This window comes from Caretta caretta, chromosome 1 (assembly GCF_965140235.1).
Source record: "Caretta caretta isolate rCarCar2 chromosome 1, rCarCar1.hap1, whole genome shotgun sequence".
Taxonomy (NCBI): Eukaryota; Metazoa; Chordata; order Testudines; family Cheloniidae; genus Caretta; species Caretta caretta.
In genome coordinates this window covers 192858411-192879266 of record NC_134206.1, presented here as the reverse complement: position 1 = coordinate 192879266, position 20856 = coordinate 192858411, and the positions used below count along the sequence as shown (strand labels likewise).

General features: G+C 40.5%; 2 protein-coding genes across 2 annotated transcripts in view; both read left to right on the top strand.

The window, feature by feature from the left end:
* The window catches only part of C1H3orf52 (chromosome 1 C3orf52 homolog), a 78824-nt gene that overhangs the window by 25479 nt on the left and 32489 nt on the right, over nucleotides 1-20856 (top strand). The gene's annotated exons all lie outside the window — the stretch shown is intronic.
* LOC125645208 (suppressor of tumorigenicity 14 protein homolog) overlaps nucleotides 3924-20856 on the top strand; it is a 28393-nt gene continuing 11460 nt past the window's right edge. The window contains exons 1-13 of the mRNA XM_075124506.1: nucleotides 3924-4072; nucleotides 4264-4432; nucleotides 5046-5170; nucleotides 6316-6383; nucleotides 7586-7782; nucleotides 7888-7926; nucleotides 10120-10339; nucleotides 11680-11822; nucleotides 14352-14449; nucleotides 16707-16819; nucleotides 17805-17938; nucleotides 18631-18735; nucleotides 19103-19210. Coding sequence (XP_074980607.1) covers nucleotides 3989-4072; nucleotides 4264-4432; nucleotides 5046-5170; nucleotides 6316-6383; nucleotides 7586-7782; nucleotides 7888-7926; nucleotides 10120-10339; nucleotides 11680-11822; nucleotides 14352-14449; nucleotides 16707-16819; nucleotides 17805-17938; nucleotides 18631-18735; nucleotides 19103-19210 — 1603 coding nt within the window. The 5' untranslated portion in view covers nucleotides 3924-3988. The remainder of the gene's footprint in view (nucleotides 4073-4263; nucleotides 4433-5045; nucleotides 5171-6315; nucleotides 6384-7585; nucleotides 7783-7887; nucleotides 7927-10119; nucleotides 10340-11679; nucleotides 11823-14351; nucleotides 14450-16706; nucleotides 16820-17804; nucleotides 17939-18630; nucleotides 18736-19102; nucleotides 19211-20856) is intronic.

Genomic DNA, 20856 nt, shown 5'->3' with positions numbered 1-20856 from the left:
GAAGGGATTGATAAGTGGGGAAACATTCTAAAATCAAACTTGTTAGCTTTGGGGTGGAGAGAGGAAAATTTCACTAAGCTGATGGATCAAACCAGGCAATTTTGAAACAAAAGGAAAAAACCCAAACTTGAAAAAATGGGGAGGGGGGAGAAATATTTTTGGGACAGTTGCCAGAAAAAACATTTCACTTAAAGTTTGTTGAAAAACTGTAAAATACATAAATTAATTGTTAAAAACATTTGAATCCATATTTGAAAAGGCCAAATTTTGAGCAATTTCATTGAGGAAAAATTGCAACTAGCTCCAGCATTCAACTTGAAATAGAAGATTCTAGTCCTGCAAAGACATAAATACTAGGGCTGTCAAGCAATTAAAATTTTTTTTGATTAATTGCACTGTTAAACAATAATAGAACACCATTTATTTACATATTTTTTGGATGTTTACAACATTTTTCGAATATATTGATTTCAATTACAACACAGAATACAAAGTGTACGGTGCTCACTTTATATTTAATTTTGATTACAAATACTTGCACTGTAAAAAAACACCATAAGAAATAGTATTTTTCAGTTCACCTAATACCAGTACTGTAGTGCAATCTCTTTATCATGAAAGTTGAGCTTACAAATGTAGAATTGTGAACAAAAAATAACTGCATTCAAAAATAAAACAATGTAAAATTTTAGAGCGTTCAGTGTCCATTCAGCCCTCCTTCTTGTTCAGCCAATCGCTCAGACAAATGAGTTTGTTTACATTTGCAGGAGATAATGCTGCCTGCTTCTTGTTTACAATGTCACCTGAAAGTGAGAAAAGGTGTTCTCATGGCACTTTTGTAGCCAGTGTCACAAGATATTTATGTGCCAGATACGCTAAAGTTTCATATGTCCCTTCATGCTTTAACCACCATTGCAGGGTACATGTGTCCATGCTGATGACAGGTTCTGCTCGATAACCATCCAAAGCAGTGCAGACTGACACATGTTCATTTTCATCACCTGAGTCAGATGCCACCAGCAGAAGGTTGATTTTCCTTTTTGGTGGTTCAAGTTCTGTAGTTTGCGCATCGGAGGGTTGCTCTTTTAAGAGTTCTGAAAGCATGCGCCACACCTTGTCCCTCTCAGATTTTAGAAGGCACTTCAAATTCTTAAACCTGGGTCGAGTGCTGTAGCTATCTTTAAAAATCTCACATTGGTACCTTCTTTGCGTTTTGTCAAATCTGCAGTGAAAAGTGAAAAGGGTTCTTAAAATGAACAACATGTGCTGGGTCATCATCCGAGACTGCTATAAAATGAAATATATGGCAGAATGCGGGTAAAACAGAGCAGGGGACATACTATTCTCCCCCAAGGAGTTCAGTCACAAAATTAATTAACTCATTTTTTTTTAATGAGTATCATCAGCATGGAAACATGTCCTCTGGAATGGTGGCTGAAGCATGAAGGGGCATACAAATGTTTAGCATATCTGGTACATAAATTGCAATGCTGGCTACAAAAAAGCCATGCAAATGTCTTTTCTCATTTCAGGTGACATTGTAAATAAGAAGAGGACAGCATTGTCTCCTGTAAATGTAAACAAACTTGTTTGTCTTAGTGATTGGCTGAACAAGAGGTATGACTGAATGGACTTGTAGGCTCTGAAGTTTTACATTCTTTTGTTTTTGAGAGCAGTTATGTAACAAAAAAAAATCTACATTTGTAAATTGCACTTTCACGACAAAGAGAGTGCCCTACAGTACTTGTATGAGGCGAATTGAAAAATACTATTTTTTTGTTTATCATTTTTACAGTGCAAATATTTATACACTTTGATTTCAGTTACAACACAGAATACTATATATGAAAATGTAGAAAACCATCCAAAATATTCAATAAATTTCAATTGATATTCTATTGTTTAACAGTGGGATTAAAACTGCAATTAATCGTGATTCATTTTTTGAGTTCATTGTGTGAGTTAACTGCGATTAATCGACAGCCCTAATAAATACATATTTAAATGTGTGCACTGAACAGTGCTGTTAAAGTCTATGAGGCTTTTCAGGATCGGGGCCTTAATATAATACATTTTCATATCATTCTTAAATGTACTCTGAAGAAGGAACCAATTCAAAACCAAAGTTTTAAAATGTGCAGTGGAATAGCAATACCTCCTCTGAGGCATTGAATAGTGGTGGTTATATCTAAATTACAAGCAGCTTTGAGGCTTGTTTTTTCACTAAATGGTATGCTAGCTCTAAGGCACTGTAGTGCCTGCATATTATTGCCCTTTTTCTCCAAACCCTATCTTTAAACCTATTTCTTTGATGAAGCCTCCCTACACATGTCCACATGCCTTTGTGATTTCACTCTTACCTGATGCATAAACTCCAGCAGATAAATGATCAGGGTAGAACTGAAACGTGCCCTAAAGGGGAGATTATGAGAGGACCAAATGGGATTTGGGCACTTAGTTGAGCTTTGCATCTTTGAAATCTGAATCTTAAATCTCCATGCAACTAATAAATTACAGTGTAGGGAATTATAACTTACTCCTCTCTAATCTATAGGGCCCGAACCTTTGTAGTTTACAAATTCCTAAAATGGGATAAGTTTAAGTTGCCGGAGCAAAGGATTCGAATTCAAACTACTCCCGTTTCTATTCCAGCTCCCTATGTAACCTTAAGAAAGTCACCATACTTCTCAGCCTCAGTTTCCCTAAATTGAGTATAATGTTTAATAGTTTGCACATACACTAGTTTTTATGCAAGGATCTTGCTGAACTTTAGTAGGGTGGTCAAGTATTGTTTTGCATTCAACCAGCTATATGCCTGATCTGTAGACCATACTTATGCAAAAGTCATTAAAAATCCATGTACATTTTTGCTAAGTAATGACTGCAGCAAATTGGGTACTATAAACTAGAAACAAGGCTTCTCATGCATTTTTCTTTGTGAGTATCGTTTAGTTTATTTAGGGCTAACACTATTAAGAAAAAAAGAAAATCTAAGAGGCCTTCTTCCCTAATGCATTTCTTCTATCTGAAAGTTTCTTCTAACTTAAGTCAGACAAATACCAGTCAATCAGCGAGCCAGGTATAAAATGGGAGTAGGTGGAAAGGGGAGGAGGACTTGAAAGAGAAACGTTTGTGTGGTTCTTTTTTGCATTCCTAAGTCATGAGAGGGACTAGATTGCATTCAAGCAAATTCCTTCTGCATTCTATCACTTTTGGATTTACTTTTTCCCTGAATTGACTTTAGTACCAGGACCTTTAATATTTTAAGCACCCTACGCTCACGGGCGCTGGAATGGTTAGTATAGTGGGGGTGCTGTGAGCCATTGAACCCAACTGTAAACCCTGTATGTGATGCGAACCACTCCAAGCCAGGGGGTGCTGCTGCACCCCCAGCACCTGCTAGTTTCAGCATCTCTGCCTACATTTTCTTTATTGACATGCGGAATTTCATTTCAGTTGTAGTAAATCAATTTACTTCAAAAAGGTAAACTTGAACACTAAGAAAAGTATTGTTAGTACTTCTGTTCTGTGCCATAGGCACTACATTGTTGTTCAGAATTGTAGAAGTCCATTTTCCTCAGAAATGGTGCGCCACAGATTCCTGTGAATATCTCCAGGGTTTCTATCAGGTGTTCAAAAACAAATTAAATCCAAGCTGATTTAAATGCAGCAGCTTCTGTTGATCATTTATTGTACACACACTGTTTGGAAAAGTAACTGAAAGTTTCTCTAGCTCATGTATTTCTAAGGGAGAGGAATAACTGATCTATCATTCCTTTGGAGGGATCTATTAAGCCTGTGTGGAAAACAAAGAGTTACAGCAGTGATGACTCTTCCTTCCCACCTACCTTGAACGCAGACTGGCTCTCTCTTTAAGCAGTATGCCGAAGGTGAAATGAGAGATGCAGTAGGAAAAAGTGCACCTTATTCAAGTTCCTTTCAGGATTTTGATGTTTAGAATTGTCAGAAGCAAGTCTTTTGAAGCATAATGATGCAGTCTTTCCCCTCCAAACGGATCCCTGTGGTATACAACATACCAGCTCCCAGTGATTCTGAACATGGATCTGGACAGGTAAGAGATTGCAACTAAGCTTTATTGCACAAAGCACAATAAACATGTTTTACTCTTGGGGATGTAGCTGACTGTGTTCACGTTTGGAAAACAGCTCATAAATGAAGCAAGAGTTATAAATTGGGCAAGGAAAACAGCACCTGATTTGTTGTCTGAGATATTGATATTTTCCACTTGTTTTTCTTTGACAGAGTCCAAATCTTCCTCATCTCCAGTCTCCTCAAAAAGAAATCTCATGTGTGCAACATTCTTTCTTCAAACAGATGAATCTGCATTTCTGGAGAAGATGGCTTCTAGGAATGTTACCTCTGATTTCCTTAGCAGTCACTGTACTCGTGTTGGTCCTGTACTGTTCATTATGTAAGTGCCATTCCTCAATAACCCCATTTATTTTTCAATACCCATTTAAGTGCTGAATCCATTCCGTGTTTGGACAGGCACAACTTAAAAAGTAGGCAGATGAGTTAATGTTAATTCAACTATGTGTTGATTAGCAGGAGTTCGAGACTCATGAAGGTGTGGACTGTGCTTGGACACTTGGTAGATTCCATAATCAGTAGGGCTACAGTTAAGGGAGTTAGCGCCCGCATGCCACTGCAATTCAGTCATCTTTGCAGTGGGATTTGGATCCTATAGAAACTCGCCCTTTTCAAATCCCAGCCTAAACTCATCCAATTTCTATCCTTGTGAGCCAGTAATGTTGGAAACTTTGATTTTTAGCAAATTGAATGTATAGCTAGAAATCCAACACCTGGGTGCTGCCTACTCCCCTACAAATACAGTGTTATTCTATATTGAGTATTATCCTCGGCCACTGAATGGCAATAGTTTGATTAATTAACATGCTTATTTTCACATAATTCTGTTGAGTAACATCAAGGTTAAATCAATTCTTTCACAAGCATCTGGTTCTTGAATGTTTGGAGCAAGGCTAGACTGTTAACCTTGCTAATGCATGATCCTGTTTCTGTAGCTCCAGCATTCTCCTTTATCTATATTGGTGGAAGTGTAGAAATACCTAACTTGACCTATACAAGTGACCTCACTGATCCAAAGTCACAGAAATTTATAAGGCAAGCAGAAGCAATCCAGAGCTATGTAAGTACTCACAGGTGACATAACCTATAACTCGAAAATATTTTATCACTTGTTTCGTTGAAATCCTTTCTTCAAAATTCAAAGGTATAGTAGAAAGCTGAGGTTTGAGTCATGGGTATTTGTTCTTTTCTTTCAAAGTAATAAAATCGAGGATTAGTCTGGGAGAGAGTCAAGTTACAAAGCTTAAGACAAGTGCCCTCTTTAAGACAGGGCAAGTGGATGGGAGACAATTAAACTTGTTACACTGCCACAGTGCATTAGGAATGTAACTAGCCAAATTCAACCTTGTTGTCTTACACTAAATAGCAATATTTGTTGTTGTTTTTTTAAAAAAGGGTAGTTCAAAGCTGAAAGCATTCAGCTTTTGTAAAAGAACTATAAGTGAATTTTTTTGTTCAGCCTAGATACCCTGTATTGATTTGTTGCTTCTTGGGTGTGTTGTTTTTTTAAAAAAGGGTAGTTCAAAGCTGAAAGCATTCAGCTTTTGTAAAAGAACTATAAGTGAATTTTTTTGTTCAGCCTAGATACCCTGTATTGATTTGTTGCTTCTTGGGTGTGTTTTTTTTAATTACAATTTTAAATTATTGCACAAACTCTTTTTTGGTTCCCCACTCCTCACCAGCACAACAATGCTTGCTTTCTTGCGCTTCTCATACAAGTTTGTATTTGTGAGATCAATGCTGTTTCCTGGGTCCATGCTAACAGAGGTCTTTAAGCACAAAGCCGCCCTCTGTTAGCCTGTATTTCCCAACAGAGTTAATCTTCTGTCTCAAAACTGCTTTGTGCATGGCCGACATGAGTTGTCCGTGACTGGATTATAAACCAGAAATGTCACAGAGTTTAAATAATTAAAACACATAATCTAGTTTTGAATTTTTTTATATTTCCTTACACACACTTTTTTTTCTTGGCTAAAGAAGAGTTCATTTCAACTTTGTTCAAACTGAAATGGAAGTTGAAATGTGTACATTGCTTACCATTCTTACCTGACTCAAAACGCTTTATACTCTGTAGTCACTTTCAAATGCAATTTACTGGTGAAGTGTTTATGGCATGATTCTTCAAAAAGTTTGTGATTAGCTGACAATCAAATTTAACAATTTCTTTTGTTCTTATATTTAGCTTTCTAATTATTTAACTGTCAGTTTTCAGAACTATACGAGTCTTCTACGTTAGGGAGATATTACTTGAAATCTGTTGTTGCTGCGTTTAGGTAAGTCCTTTTCTAGATGTACTAAATAAAGTGTGTGTGTGTGTGTGTTTTGCGGTGTGTGTTGTTTTTAATGGCTTTCCTGGGAGGGATATGTAGAATTTTATAATATGGGAAATAAAGCCAAGTACTGTAGCATACTTAAAACCAAGGGGTAAATGCTATGAGATAAATACTTAAGGTTTTTGCTTTCAATACTTTCTTTGTTACTGAGGAAAACTATTAGACAAAATCCAAGTTTGTTGGTTGTGGATTGGTTTCATGCTGGTTGAAGGGATTGCTTTTAAGTATATCCACCTACTTCAGATCTTATAAAGTAGTTTTCAACAGACATTTTTCTTTCTCTTCCACTCTTTTGAATAACCTGTTTATGTAAGATGCCTTCCAATGCAACACCTTTTCTGACGTCCTAAAACAAAATATACAGGGGTACATTCTGGTGGGGCACTGTACATAAGTACCTGCCAGGAAAACCAGCACATAGAGTAGAATGGTCCTACAGTCATTTCCATCTGTAATTTTTTGAAAGACTGAGCTACTGGCCATTTTGGGATGGAGTCTAGCGATCACGAGGCATGATCATCTGCCTTTTTATGCATATAAATCGGTTGATCCAGCCATGGCTTCTTCATGTACATGTGCACACAGACTATTTTTCCTCTTCACACGAATAATTTGAACAAGGGACTGTGTGGTTCTCTGGCTGGGCAGAATATGGATATACTTTTGTGGTGGCATTTTTCAAAAGGCAAATGAAACTTGACTTCATAGTATTACAGGAGTTTTACCATTGACTTCAATGGGAGCAGACAAGGCAATTCAAAGTTTATCAAAAAGCCACCACATAGGTGGCCCTTAGGAAAAATTGCTCTAGAGTTTGAATACATGATGGCAAATAAAATAAAAAAGTAATTACGAGTCTATAGAACAGTTTAAAAGGATTTCTCCTCAAGGGAATTGTTCTCAGCATTCATGCTTCACTGTTTTAGTGATGGATCTGCCTGTATCCAACTTCTGTCGGTCTAGTCTATGGGAAAAGAGGAACTTTGCAAGAAGAGGGCTTTGTACCTTTATATACAGCAGTAGCAAAACAGTTGTGCAGAAAGTTAATATTGACATATGCTAGCTGAGACTACAGAACTAATCAAAATCAAACTGAAAATGACAACTGAAATCCATTTATAATGTACTGTTTCCCCCCACAGCGAAGGAGAAGATGGTCTCCGAGCTTACTACTGGAATACATTCTGGGCACCACAAGAGATAGTGCACTCTTTCAAAAAACTAACCTCACTGAAACATAAGGAAATAATCAGAAAACATACACTTCAGACTACTAATTCTTCTGCTGAATCCTTTCCTGTGGAAGAGGATTTTGATCTCTTAACAATGGAGCTTTTTGGTAACAACCTAACTGTTTTTTGTTTTTTGTTTTTTTTTAAAGTTTTAACTCCTTCAGGTTGTGTTTTGCTCACATAGCTGACAAATGTCCCTTTTTTAATTTAAGTTTCAGATTCTTCAGACTATGATGTGACACTGAAGTCAGGTAATTGCTATTCTTAAATACACAACTTTACTACTTGCAAAACTAAGTGTTCTTTAACAATAAAACAGTGGCAGCACCATGTTAATAATAATTATTAATTATATTTATTCTGGTAATGTTTAAGGGCCTAGTGAGAATTGGGTCCCATTACGGTAAGCTCTGTACTAAGACAGAAGTAGACAGTCCCTGCCCTGAAGAGTTTACACATTAAATACGGTAAATTCCTGATGATCCGAATAGCATGGGAGACGTGGATTTTGTTTGGATAGTTGGGAGTTCAGATAATTGAGAGTGCAGGAGCCATTCAGCAGCGGGGTGGCCTCCTCCACAGTAAGGGGTTCCTCCTCCTCCTCCTCCACCTTGCAGTCCTGGACGGGGTCTCTGCTCTGCCTGCCTTATTCACTCCTGTGACAACGGGGCTGCAGACGGCTTCCTGCACTGTCACAGGAGCTGTTCAGCAGCAGGGTGGCCTCCCCCACAACTAGGGGTGGATTTTCTTCACAGTCCTGGCCGGGGGAAGGGGAAGTGGGTGGGATGTCTCTGACCTATTATCCGGACCTCTGTGTTATCCAGGTTCCTTCCTTCTGCCCCACCATGAGATGCAGGCTGCAGAGGACAAGTATCTCATGCTGTGGGCCAACAAAGGGATTCAGGTAATGCAGAGGTACAGATAATTGGATGAACAGGAGTACACTGTAATAGACTAAGTGAGAGAGTATTTTTTATAATTGCTGGTCAAAACTTTCTCGCATGTTCAGCTTTTAAAGCCATATTTAGCAACCCGAATACAAAGGTGTAGATGAGAGCCAGCAGCTCCCAGTGACTTGTACTGGGAGTTGGAGCTGCTCAGCACCGAAAAATCAAACCACTTATATATTGCTTAAATATATACTGAAGAACTTAACTCTAGGCAGCCAGTTTAGAAAATTTTGGCCGTTATAATTAGCGATCCTTTTGTATGTTATTTTCTACACCGATGGTATCCCCAAGTTCTTTATAGTGTCAAGAATAGTAGAGGGAGAGAAATGAAGAGGCATAGACAAGGTTTTTACAGCGGAGAGTTCAAATGATATGGCAAGAGCTGAAGAAATGGCTTGTCAGGCTAATGGAATGTGAGATGAGTGGGGAGCTGGTGGAGTTCTGGGAAGAATGTGAAATGAATGGGCAGCCAGTATTTGTGAGAAGGCAGGTTGCAGCAGCCTCTGTATATGTTGGGTTGATGGCAGGGATAGTGGGGACACAGACTTGCAATAATCAAACACTGCAGATGTCGGTGTGGATAGAGTTTCCGCCTTGGTGGAGTCAAGGTAATGCCATAAACGAACAATGCACCAGCAGTAGTCTGAAGATTTGCAAAAGAAAGAGAAGAGTGCAGGCAGAGTCAAATAAAAGGTGAGAGACCAGAGGGAGCTATTGGATGCGGATCTGTAACTGAAGGGTCTCTTGTCTTGGAGAAGCACTTTTGTGTCTGGAGACTTGTACCTGAAAGATATTTAGATGATGGCAGAGTATCTCTTCTGAGCCAACTGGCCCCATGCTGCAACATAAGCCCCAACTGACTGAAGGAAACGACGAAAACAATCCACTGGGGGCTAAACCTAAGGCACATGTGCTTTCAGCCTTGCAGTGAGATCAGTTATGTTGTGTTAGGTTTCGTGTGGTGAGTTTTGGAGGGTCACATACAAAGTTATTGAGTTATGGAAAAAAAGCCCTAATTTGGGGGGTTTCATCTTTTGTGTGCACTTTGGTTGCCGTGATAATTGTTTAGTTGGTTAGAACGGATTGTGGCCTAATTGCACTTGCTAATGCTAAAAGTAATGAGTGCTGCTTTGGTCTGAATTAACTCTAGCACTGCAGTTAGCATTCGTGAAAGATGTCGGATTAACAGAAGTAGAAATTTGGCTTTATATTCACAGGCCAGGTACACAGAGCTCCCCTTACCATACCACTGTGCTTCAGCTTTGTCCCAAAGGGGGTCACCTCTGGGTATGAGAATGAATCACAGCATGGCTTCAGTGTATATTCAGTCCTTGTCCTCTCTGCTGAGACTGACAAGAATGCCAGCTGGGGTGGTCTTTGAGTGATGTGGACAACTGCTCACAAGGATCTGGACAGAGATTTCCCCAGTTAATTTCTTATTTACCCTTTTGTCTACATTTTTTCAGACACTGATCTAGTTTGTCTTTTGTATAGCGGTATCCTTCGACTTGTATGCAAAGCCAGGTAACAACAGGACTTTAACTTTGCTGAATCCCAAGAAATCTTTTTATCAGTGGAGGCTGCGTGTTCCTTCTAACTATATTGTGAGACTTGTAGTCCTTACTCTGCATGGTGTCACTCCAGGGAGTTGTGCATCGCACAGATTATCTGCATATGATTTTCTTCTTCCTCTTCAGAACAAGATCATTACAAGGTATGATCATAAAGGAAAGCTACTTTTTTCTCTGGCAAAACACACACCAAATCTTATCTGTATGCATCACCTACCTGACCTTTCATGAACAAACATTTTTATTTTTTCTAAAAAGGAGGCTTGCATGGCTCAAAGGATTGGTAATGAAACATACAGGCTTTAAAAGGCTAGGTCAAGATCCAGCCTGGTTTAGCAGTGACCAGAACTCAGTACCATGTGAGGTCTCTTTGGTAACCTACCTGAAATAAGTATGTAGTCTTCTTGCAGTTCCTATCAAAGAGATATCTGGACTCATAAGTATCTGCTAATATTTGGCGTTCACGTTCACCTTTGTTTATGCACTCAGCAAGGAGGCCAGGGGTTGAAAAGGGCACAGACTGGTTGACTCATTGCCCAGTAGTAGACCCTCATTCCCTCCAAATCAGCACTGAGACACACAGGGTGAGCACTGTGGAGAACTCTGTGTCACTACTGTCCATGCTGTATCCGTTCTGTGGGTAGAGATCAATTTCAAGGGCTGTCAACCCATCGTGTTTTACAAGCAGTAATTCGACTATTTAGAAAGCAATGAAGAAATGTGTTGGCTTGAATTCAGTTGATGTTAGTATCAAGAGGCTTGTGATATTGTCAGTTAAAGCTTCATGTCAGAGAAGACATTTTAATTTCAATTACATGTATTTATCTCGTACAAAGTACCTTGAACTCACCTGGGCACTCATGTTTGCCAACAGGAGTCTCAAAAATAGGAGCTGATACACGGGGAGAAATTAAGTATATACAAAGGAAAGAGAGACTCTCTCCAATCCCACTATCTGCAATGTACAATTCAAGTGCGGGAAATACTTTTTTTCACTTGTTTTGATGTTTCTATTGGGTACTAATAATCTGTCACACTTGTTCACTGACCGAATGTGTGTTTCTGTCTACCCCCCAAAATTCAGGGGACTGTCACTCTGTTTGTACAGCACCTAACACAATGGAGTCCCAGCCTAGTTGTCTTCTAGGTACTATCACTATGTACAGGCTGAACATATCTGATGGCTTTGTAAAACTGCAAATCTCTATGTACCTATTAGCAGCATCCTTTTGGCAGTGAGACTGCATCTCTTAAAACTACCCCAGACCCTCACTTTGAGTAAATGAAATCTAAGATTGGGAAACTACAGGTCAATGTATTGGGCTCTCAAATGACAAACAGTTCACTGATGGGATAAAAGAAAAGCAAGTGTCTAGGGGAGTTATGTCAAAGTTCAGCTTAATGTATTGGAAGAAATGCAGTCTAATTTCAGAGAAGGACAGGAATACAGAATGTTATCTAATTCAGTCTGTATATATTTCAGATGGTGTGGAGTACCAGGGGCCTGGAGTCCTCCTGTCATACGGTTAACTTCATCGAGTAATGTTATGCTGGTCACCTTCTCACTGGACAGAAGAAAAGAAAGTAACATGCTAAAAGCATACTTCCAAGCTATTCCTAAAGTTGGTATGTACTCAAATCAATTATGTATTTGAGGTAGGCAAGGTCATACTTTAGCCACTACTAATTTAGGACATTACTTCTTGGAGGTTATTGTTTCTGGAAAAAAGAAATTTCCATTCTGATCTCCCTGAAGATGATTTCAGGTAGCTGAGCAGAAGATGAGATTTGAGATCCTTCCATTTGGTAGGATTAATCTTCCTCTCTGGTTACTACTAGACCATCTCTCCAAATGGTTGCATTTGCCCCGGCTCAAACTCATTAAATGTCATATTTACTCTTCACATATACTACTCCCAAGAGAGCACATTGGCAATCTCAGTAAAGAGGCACAAGGCTCCCATACAATCTTGCCTCTCTTGGTACTCCTGCCAGCTCCAGTATGAGGCACACTGGTAGAGTGTGGATGGGGTAAGCTCGCAATTCTGTCTGGTTAGCGTGGAATACTTTGAGTTGCCATGGTTTGAGTCACCTGCATTTTGCTGCAGACACTTCTGAAGTTAAACTAATACCAATAATTATTTACTCGCTTGCCATTACTGAATATTTCCCCCTTCTTCTGATACATAAGGGATCATTGATATTAATGGACAGGATTAATGTCCAACGTCTTTTGTCCCTATGGAGTAAATTATGTGGAATAGCCCCTACGAAGCTAAATTTTCAAAGGTGACAGGTAATTTTGAGCACATCGGTTTTTGCATGCCCAACTTCATACCCTCAGTGGTCTTACTTTACGTAAATGCTCAGCAGCACCTGTCTTTTGAAAATCGGACCCCTTCAAGATTGCCCAAGGTGGGCACCCAAAATTACTAGACACACAAATTTTGCCATGGAAATGAATGCAATTTTAAATGTAATACATAAATGCAATTACTCATGGTTTCTTAATTCTCACACTGCTATACTGCCTCAAGAAAACAGTCAATAGGAATTGCGGGGCAGGGACTGGATGATTACAAGTATTGTCAGTAGGAAGTGGAGCTTTGCAGTCACCAGTTCAAGTGCAGCACAAGTCTTAAAGATACACAAACTGTTTGACTTACATGAAATTAATTGAAGATCTCCGTCTACTTTTTAATGATTCAGCATTAACATCATAAAAATGCCATCTTCATTCTATGGCAAACTCCTCAGAGAGGTCAATGACCATTTGGAGAGGTTGTTTCTGCATATCAGTATTGAGGTACATTCACAGGTGTGGTGTGTTTCTGTGAATGCCTCTTTGCAGGCCACTGTGTTTACAAAGAGTGCACTGGGGGATTTTCCATTCTTGTATCCTCTTCGTGTAGAATGTTTGCTCTTTCCTCCCACAGTGAAGTTGCAAATGAGAGTGTTAGGTCGAACAGCTTCTCTTTTTATTTGACTACAGTTGTTCTTTGCTGATGTGTGGGTTGATCTTTCCTTGTTACTCCTTCTATACATAGCCCACAGATGGAACCAGAAAGGAATAAAACCTGTGAATGTAGTCTGCTATAGTAGTAGTGAAAAATTTCATGCAAGAGTATTTCCCATTCCTACTAAAATATACCTTCTGTTTAATTTGTCAAAAAAACTCTATTATCTTCATGAAGTAAATCAATAGGTGGCCTCCCTACTGAAATGAACAAAGCGTGTCTTGGGGTATAACTGCAGAAATATTATTCTTGGAAAGAAGGAGGAAGCAGTACCAATATTTGCTATGCACAACCATATTGTATTCAACCATATTGTATTGAACCATATTGACACTTAGCAAAGCCAGGGGCCTGAGTCTACTTTTACTTAAACCAGTTTGACACCAGTGTCAGTCATTGACTTCAGTGATATGATTGCAGACTTAACGTTTGTTGTACTGAGTGAGGAATTTTGCCTTGTCTTAATAATACATTAGTATAATTTCTCATTTGTGTTGCACCTCTGGTTCTAAGGGCCTCCCAAAGCATGCAAGTCTATATACTATTCTGACTTCTGTTCAGCACTTGTGTAACCCTGCTGAAGACAAGAGAGAGCAAAACTTTGAACCACTATACATACCAGGAGAAGGGAGGGGATGAGGCAGTGTGGTAGATACAAGAGGGAGGAAATGTTCACTTCACCTGCCACTGAAAGACTTCTGCTGCTGGGGTAGATGCACATATACAACAGTTAAAGACACAAAACTATCGTATCCAATATGAAACAACAAAATGGATGTTCAACAAGTACTTTGTAATAGGAAGCAAAGTATATTTGGTTACTCTTATCATGGATATCTAATATACCCTTACTTAGCTAATACTGGAGAACAGCACTTTGATTCACCTACTGCTCTCATTTGAAAGTTAATTGTTGTAATTATATCTAGAAATAGGAGATGTGATAAGAAATCCCAGAATGATGACAACGTAGGATAGTTATTCTCTGGGAACATAGGATGAAGTGAGATGGGAAGTGTCATGGCCCATTCTCCTATCTCTAGTCTATACTTAGAGAAGGAACAGAGAGTGAATTAAATACTCCTCTTAAGTGCCATTTATGTAACAGTGTAGATTTATTGGTATTTTTCTCTTCCAGTCTGTGGTGGGCGTTACATCTCTTGGAATGGGACAGTGAGCTCCCCTTATTATCCAAGCTACTATCCACCAAACATTGACTGCAGCTGGCTAATCAGAGTAAGTGTGTGCAAATAGTAGTGATTTCATTAAGTTTTCATTTTACATACCAGAAGTAAAAATGGGAGAACGTGTCTTCCATTATGGATGAAACAAGGGAATCCATGCCAAGAACCCTGCTAGCAACCATTGTGCATAAATATGGCAGCTGATTGCATGTTTTCATCTGTGCTGCAGACTAGGCTTTAGGTACCTCTGCAAGTGGGGCAAGAGATGACAAATTAGCCTGTGGTAGCGACAAAATACTGGACCAGAAGGCCTATTAGTTTGTTCTAACTTGGCAGATCCTATTATTACCCTCTTGGCCTAAGCAGTGAGTGGTTATTTGGGGCCTTGCTGGATCATTTCCACTAGGAAGAGAAATGGATGATACAAGACACATATTACTTTGGTACAATCCTGTTCCTTTCCAAAGGATGCACACAGTCCTGTTTGCTTGAACATAGTAGAAACAAACAGGAAGAAGCTTTCTTGTTCAGATATCTAAGTCTGCTTTTCCTAAAGATGTGCGCAAAAGAAGCTCTGCCTCTCGGCTTCCTCACAGGGCCATGTAAACTTCTGCTTCTCCCACTACCTGCAGGCTTTCTTGGAGCTTTCTGCCTGTGGTTACAGCAATGCGTGGCTTTCTATGTCAATCAATGCCTTTTCCCCTATGTTTGCAATCAGTCCCAGGGAAACTTTGCAGTCCACTGGCCTTAGCTTCTAATAGGCTTTGCCATGCAGCCCCATTGCCTTGGGCAGTGGATTACTATTATTTCTGGCTGTCATTACATAAAGGCCTGAAACTGTCTGTAGATCAGACTTCTGCTTGATGGCAGCCATTAACACTTGACAGTATAACACTATAATCTATGCATAGGGCCCTACCAAATTCATGGCTGTGAAAAACACATGACGGACCGTGAAATCTGGTCTCCCCTGTGAAATCTGCCAGGGAGGGGCAGGGTTGGGGGTGCCTCAGCTGGGGATCCTACCAGGCTCCAGCTGCTAGTCCTGGCAGGGCTGGGGAGGGATGGGACTTCCTTTTGTCCTGCGGAGGCTGCTCCTGGGGCAGGGTCAGACCCATCTCCAGAAACCTTCCCACAGCTGCGGGAAGCTCCGCACCTCCACCCCACTTCCTGCCCCCATCGCTCCCCAGCCAGGTCACTGTACAGGTTGCTCCCCAGGGGTCATTACAGGGAGCAGCTCCCAGGGGTGGGTCTGACCCGGCTGGGATTAGCAGCTGGAGCCCAGCACATAGTAGGAGCCCCCCGGCTGGAGCACCCCTAGCCAACAGTGCCAGAACTGGGGGACTGAGGGCCATGCCCCCCCTTTTTAACATGGGCATAGTTTTGGGAGGAAGGGGCAATGTTGCCCCCCCAAATTGCAAGCCTCGGGCAGGCACACAGCCCCTGCCAGTGCCTCTCTGACCCTGCCCAAGGCTTGCAGTTTAGAGGGGGGAGGCATGGCTCCTGGCCCCCCCTGGAAATGGCACTTGTGTCTCCCCACTTCTACAAAGGTTCCGGCACCCTTGCCCCATACTTGCTCCTCCCCGGCTCCAGACCCAGGGCTTTGTGGTTAAAGGGGCCTTGGGCTGGCAGTGTTTGGATGGGGGAACCACAGTGCCCCCCGACAACAGGGCCCTGGACTGTCACCCCACCCAGAAGGCTGGCCCTGCCCCCCCAATACCATGTGACCCTCGTTCTGCACTGCCTGCTGCCCAGCTCTGAAGGCAGCGCCTCAATCAGCAGCAGCACAGAAGTAAGGGTGGCGATACCACGACCCTCCTACAATAGCCTTGCAATACCCCCACAACCCTCTCTTGGGAGGGCACTCCCAAGGTTAGAACACTGTGACATTTCAGATGTGAAATTGACTTTTTTTTAAAAGCCTATAGCTGTGAAATTGACCAAAATGGATCACTAATTTGGTAGGGCCCTATCTGTACACCAATATTGTTAACTGTAAAGGTTTAGGAGGAAAATTTCAAAGACACAAATGGCAGTTGGGCTTCCAGCTCCCTAACAGACCAAAGCAGTTGGGTGCCTAACTGCAATTTGTGCCTTAGGAAATCTCCTTTTTATTACATACCTTTCTTGCCTATTGCTGGGAGCAGGTGGTGGTGGAGGTATTTTCTTTTATAATCTGATGACGTGAATGTGATTGATGAATGGCTGTCCACTTGATTGTGAGGTAATAGAACAGAATGTATTAACCATATGTAAACTCCTTGGTTTGGATTGGTTTTTGTTTATTTTCTTTAACACTTTGCTTGTAGGCACCCCTGCCTGGGTATAAGTTGTCGCTAAAAGTCCTTGTCATACAAATTCAAGAGAAGTCTCCAGGGTCCAATAAATGCGATAAGGACTGGTTAGAAATTGATGGAGTTAGGTGAGTTAAAACACTGCTCACTATTTTATTTGACATTGACATTCATTGGTGATACTCAGCGAGGATGCAATTTGTCATTCTACAAAACGTTCTGTACTCTAATCTTGGATTTCTCCAGCTACTTCCAGTGCAGAAACATACAACTTTGCAGACATTGTGACATCTTTATTCAGGCTTTCAAAGGATGTATTTTTCCTAATTATGCCATGCAGCAAACAGGTCAAATAGTTGTCACCAATGGTAATAAAAGCCTCATGCCCATTTCACATCAATAAAAAAATACTTAATCTATACATTTCATGACAAAGGTTGGTGGTTCAAGAGATGTTGAGTGCAGGATCTTGCATTGTTTTACTGGAGATGTGAACTCCTGGCTACCATCTTGAACTAGCTTCTTTTCTAGGGAGTGAGATCCTTTGCCATTTTAAAGCTTTGTTTTCAGTTTCCAATGTCTCTTTAATGATTGCTCTTTGCCTTGGTTATTGAAAACAAAATTAGAAGTGGCCAGTCATTCATCCTTCAGAAGGAGAAAAACCAAGGTGGCAGTACAATGTTTGGAACCACGTCTAGGAAGTGAAAATGCGGGGTTTGCAAAACGGAGCTGAAAACCTTTAAACAAGCTTTCTTAGTTTTCTAAAGGCAGAGGATGTGGTTGCAATATTGACCTTCTTGCTATATTTTTAGAACTTTAGGCTTCCAGTCTCAGTGAGAACCAGGAAATTCATTACATGCAAAATAGTTTGGGGGGAAAAAAAAGTTACACACGCTGTATTTTCAACCTCCAAAGATAAGTTTTGGGAGCACATGTTTAATGTAAAGGTTTATCCGAACCTTATCACCCTCTTTACATGTTAGTAGTTTTGTACCTGTAATAATAGTAAGGGTAGCTGAGCTGGCAAGATACAGTAAAGTAACACATACAAAAAGTGTTAAGACTTGGTGAAGGTGAACTGTAGTTGTAATTATTCTGTTCTACACTTGACAGATATTGTAAAGCTATTGCTGAAAGCAACAGAAACAAGGAATATGGCTATTCAGTTGCGATTAATTTCCATTCAGATGAACTGGTCACGCAGAGAGGGTTTTATATTGAATATAAAGCTTTCAGTCACGTGGACCGTAAGTGAATACAAGCGCACTTTAATTTTTAAGGGGTCCATGTTATAGCTTTGGGGGAAACCTTGCTTCATAGACCTATGTTCCACACTCTAACTCATAGTAATTGTGGAATGAACAGGAGTTGTCCTTCAACCTGATTGGTTGCTGATCCTGCCTATCTGGTCCAGAGGTGAGGGGAAAAGAGTCTCTGCTGACTTGATCTAGGCATAGAGAGCAAATTTTCAGGTAAACAGTATTAAACCTTGTCCCTAAGAATCTAGAGGCTGGCGTGCTCCAGTTATTATGCTAGGGCACTCGTGTTACTAACAAATTTTTCTAGTAATGATAACCTACAGGTTTCAGTCTTAGTGTTGCTGTCCAGTTGGAGATTCTTGGTCTATTTAAATCATTAAACATCTGCATTATTAGTGCTCACAGCAAACAGAACTGTGTGGCCTCCACCTCTTTAATGACAATGATAAGAAGGTTAATACTAATTTAAATTCTCCATTCTATCCATTCATTTAAATTCACGTAAATCAGAGTGCCTGTTAAAATCACTTACCTTTTAAAAAAACAAGAAGAAGAAGAAGAAAGATGGCATTTGCCTTAGTTGAATTTTATAGAACAAAAATAAATGAGGTACTACTGTCCTCAATGCATATTTGGTCCCTAACACCATTTTCATTACTTCTATTCTTTATTTCTTCTAGCATGTCCTCGACAATTTAAATGTACAGACAGAACATGCATTCCTTTAAACAATCAGTGTGATGGCTGGAAAGACTGCTCAGATGGCAGTGATGAATTAGACTGTGGTAAGTTTATTCAATTTCTATTTTTAAAAACAGTCCTTCAGCAAGGCACTTGGAGGGCTGTAAAACACTTTTTTTTAAAATGTGCAATCAGAGGGAATAATACTTGAAATAATACCCTTCAATAATACCATATAACCCTGCACCTACCAAAAATAAAATACATATTGCATAAGAACCAGACCTTCCAAGAAACAGTCAATAATGTTTAACATATTTATTCCAGAGCTTCCTGTGACAGGACTAAAATCATGGGAAGGATAATCTTAGCCTACTTCAGAATATTGTGTTCTTGAGTGTTTTCAGATCCTTGGATGAATGATGCTGTGACTGGGAAGTGCCACCAAATTTATAGATCTCTCTTCTTCAGGCTGTAGTCCAGAGGAGTCTAACTGTGGTGATGGGAAGTGTAAACACCATTCAAAGACATGCAAAGGGGACGACAGTTGCGGAGAGGATAGTGATGAAAATGATTGCCGTAAGTGTGTTGAAAAATAGTTTAGAATATCGGTGGGGAGTCGGGGGATAGGGATATGTTCATTTTCTTACTGTCTAAAGTTTTTGTGAATCATCTGATAAATATATGGAATAGCCTGCATTGTTATATGTGTGGTGTGAGGATAATTAGAACTTTCATACGCATGCATCATGTTATGCTTTTTAGACTATTAGCATGTGTTGATCACACTACGTGCTCTCCATTTTGTTACATAACAACTGAACCTTAGATTGACTGGGTGAACTGGATGGTTTTGGATACCGACGAGGGTAGAGATGAACTTGCTGGAGGAACAGAAAAGAGTGATGGTATTTATACATGTTGGAATAAAGACTGTTGGAGAATCAAAGGTGTCAGCGATGGAAGAGAGTGATTTACCATCATATCCATGGCTCTGTCAGTGCCGGAATGTTCCTTGCAAAAGTGCAGGAGAGTTTGAGGTTCCGAAGATGAAATTGAAACTAAGTCAATGTCTTTGCTGCAAAAAACAAAATGTTTCTTGCTTGAGTGTTTTCCCCTGTCCCAAGCCCCTGGGGAAAAAATAGTATTTGCACAATCTGGGAGGTTGAGTCCTTCATAGAATGTAGCCATCACAACGATGCATGCTCTGTGACTAGGGAAAAGGAACTACCAGCAGGTCAGGTAATACCTCAGGGAATCCACAGTCCACTTGATAGCCAGAGCTTTCTTCTCAATAATATAATATGTTCTCATCATGGGGAACAACTTTCTGCTTAAATATCGGATTGAGTGCTCTTTGCCTTCAAAGTCCTCGGAGAGCACCACTTCCAGGCTGGCCTCTGGCGAATGAATTACTGCTGGGAGAAGTCTGCATTGGCGAGGATAGGCACCTAGACCAGCCATGCCTTCAGACTGTTAAAAGCTTCATCTCATCAATTGTCTCACCAGACCTTTTTGGTGTCTCTGCCTTTTAGTAGATCATTCAGGGGAGCCTCAATCAATGCAAAGGTGGAGATGAACCAGTAATAATATCCTTCCAGACTGAGGAAGCAGCGTATCTGTCTTCTGAGCCAACATGTGGGGCATGAATTTAATATGTGGACTTTAGCTAGCATCAGTGTCTCGAGGCCTCCTCTCAACTGATACCCTGAGTAAGACACTTCTGTCACGGCCAACTTACACTTGGCAGGATTAGCTCTGAGGCTGGCCTCCTGTAGGGAACCAGAACCCCTCTTAGGGTGGTCATCCCACATACAACTATGGCTACAGTGTTGTCAAGGTAAGCCCCAGCGTATTGGTGGTGGTGTCCAAGGATTCAATTCATAAAGTGCTGGAAAGTTGTTGCCACCCCCCTTGGAGACCAAATGGCATGGTTTTAAAATGAAAATGGCCAAAGGGGGTTGAGAACACATTCTCTTCCTGGGAGAATGGAGACCAGGGGATCTGCCAATAGCTTTTTGTAAGCTCATCCATGCTGAGGTATCACGCCAGGCCCAACCACTCTAACAGCTCAGCCACCTTTGTCATTGGGTAAGTGTAAAACTTTGTGATGGAATTGACTATAGAAAAGCTTGCCCCCGTGTATTGTCGAGGTCTTCCCCTCTCCGTGCAGGTAGCTTGGGTCACTGGGCTGGTATTTGTACATGTTTTCTGTCTTGCCTGCG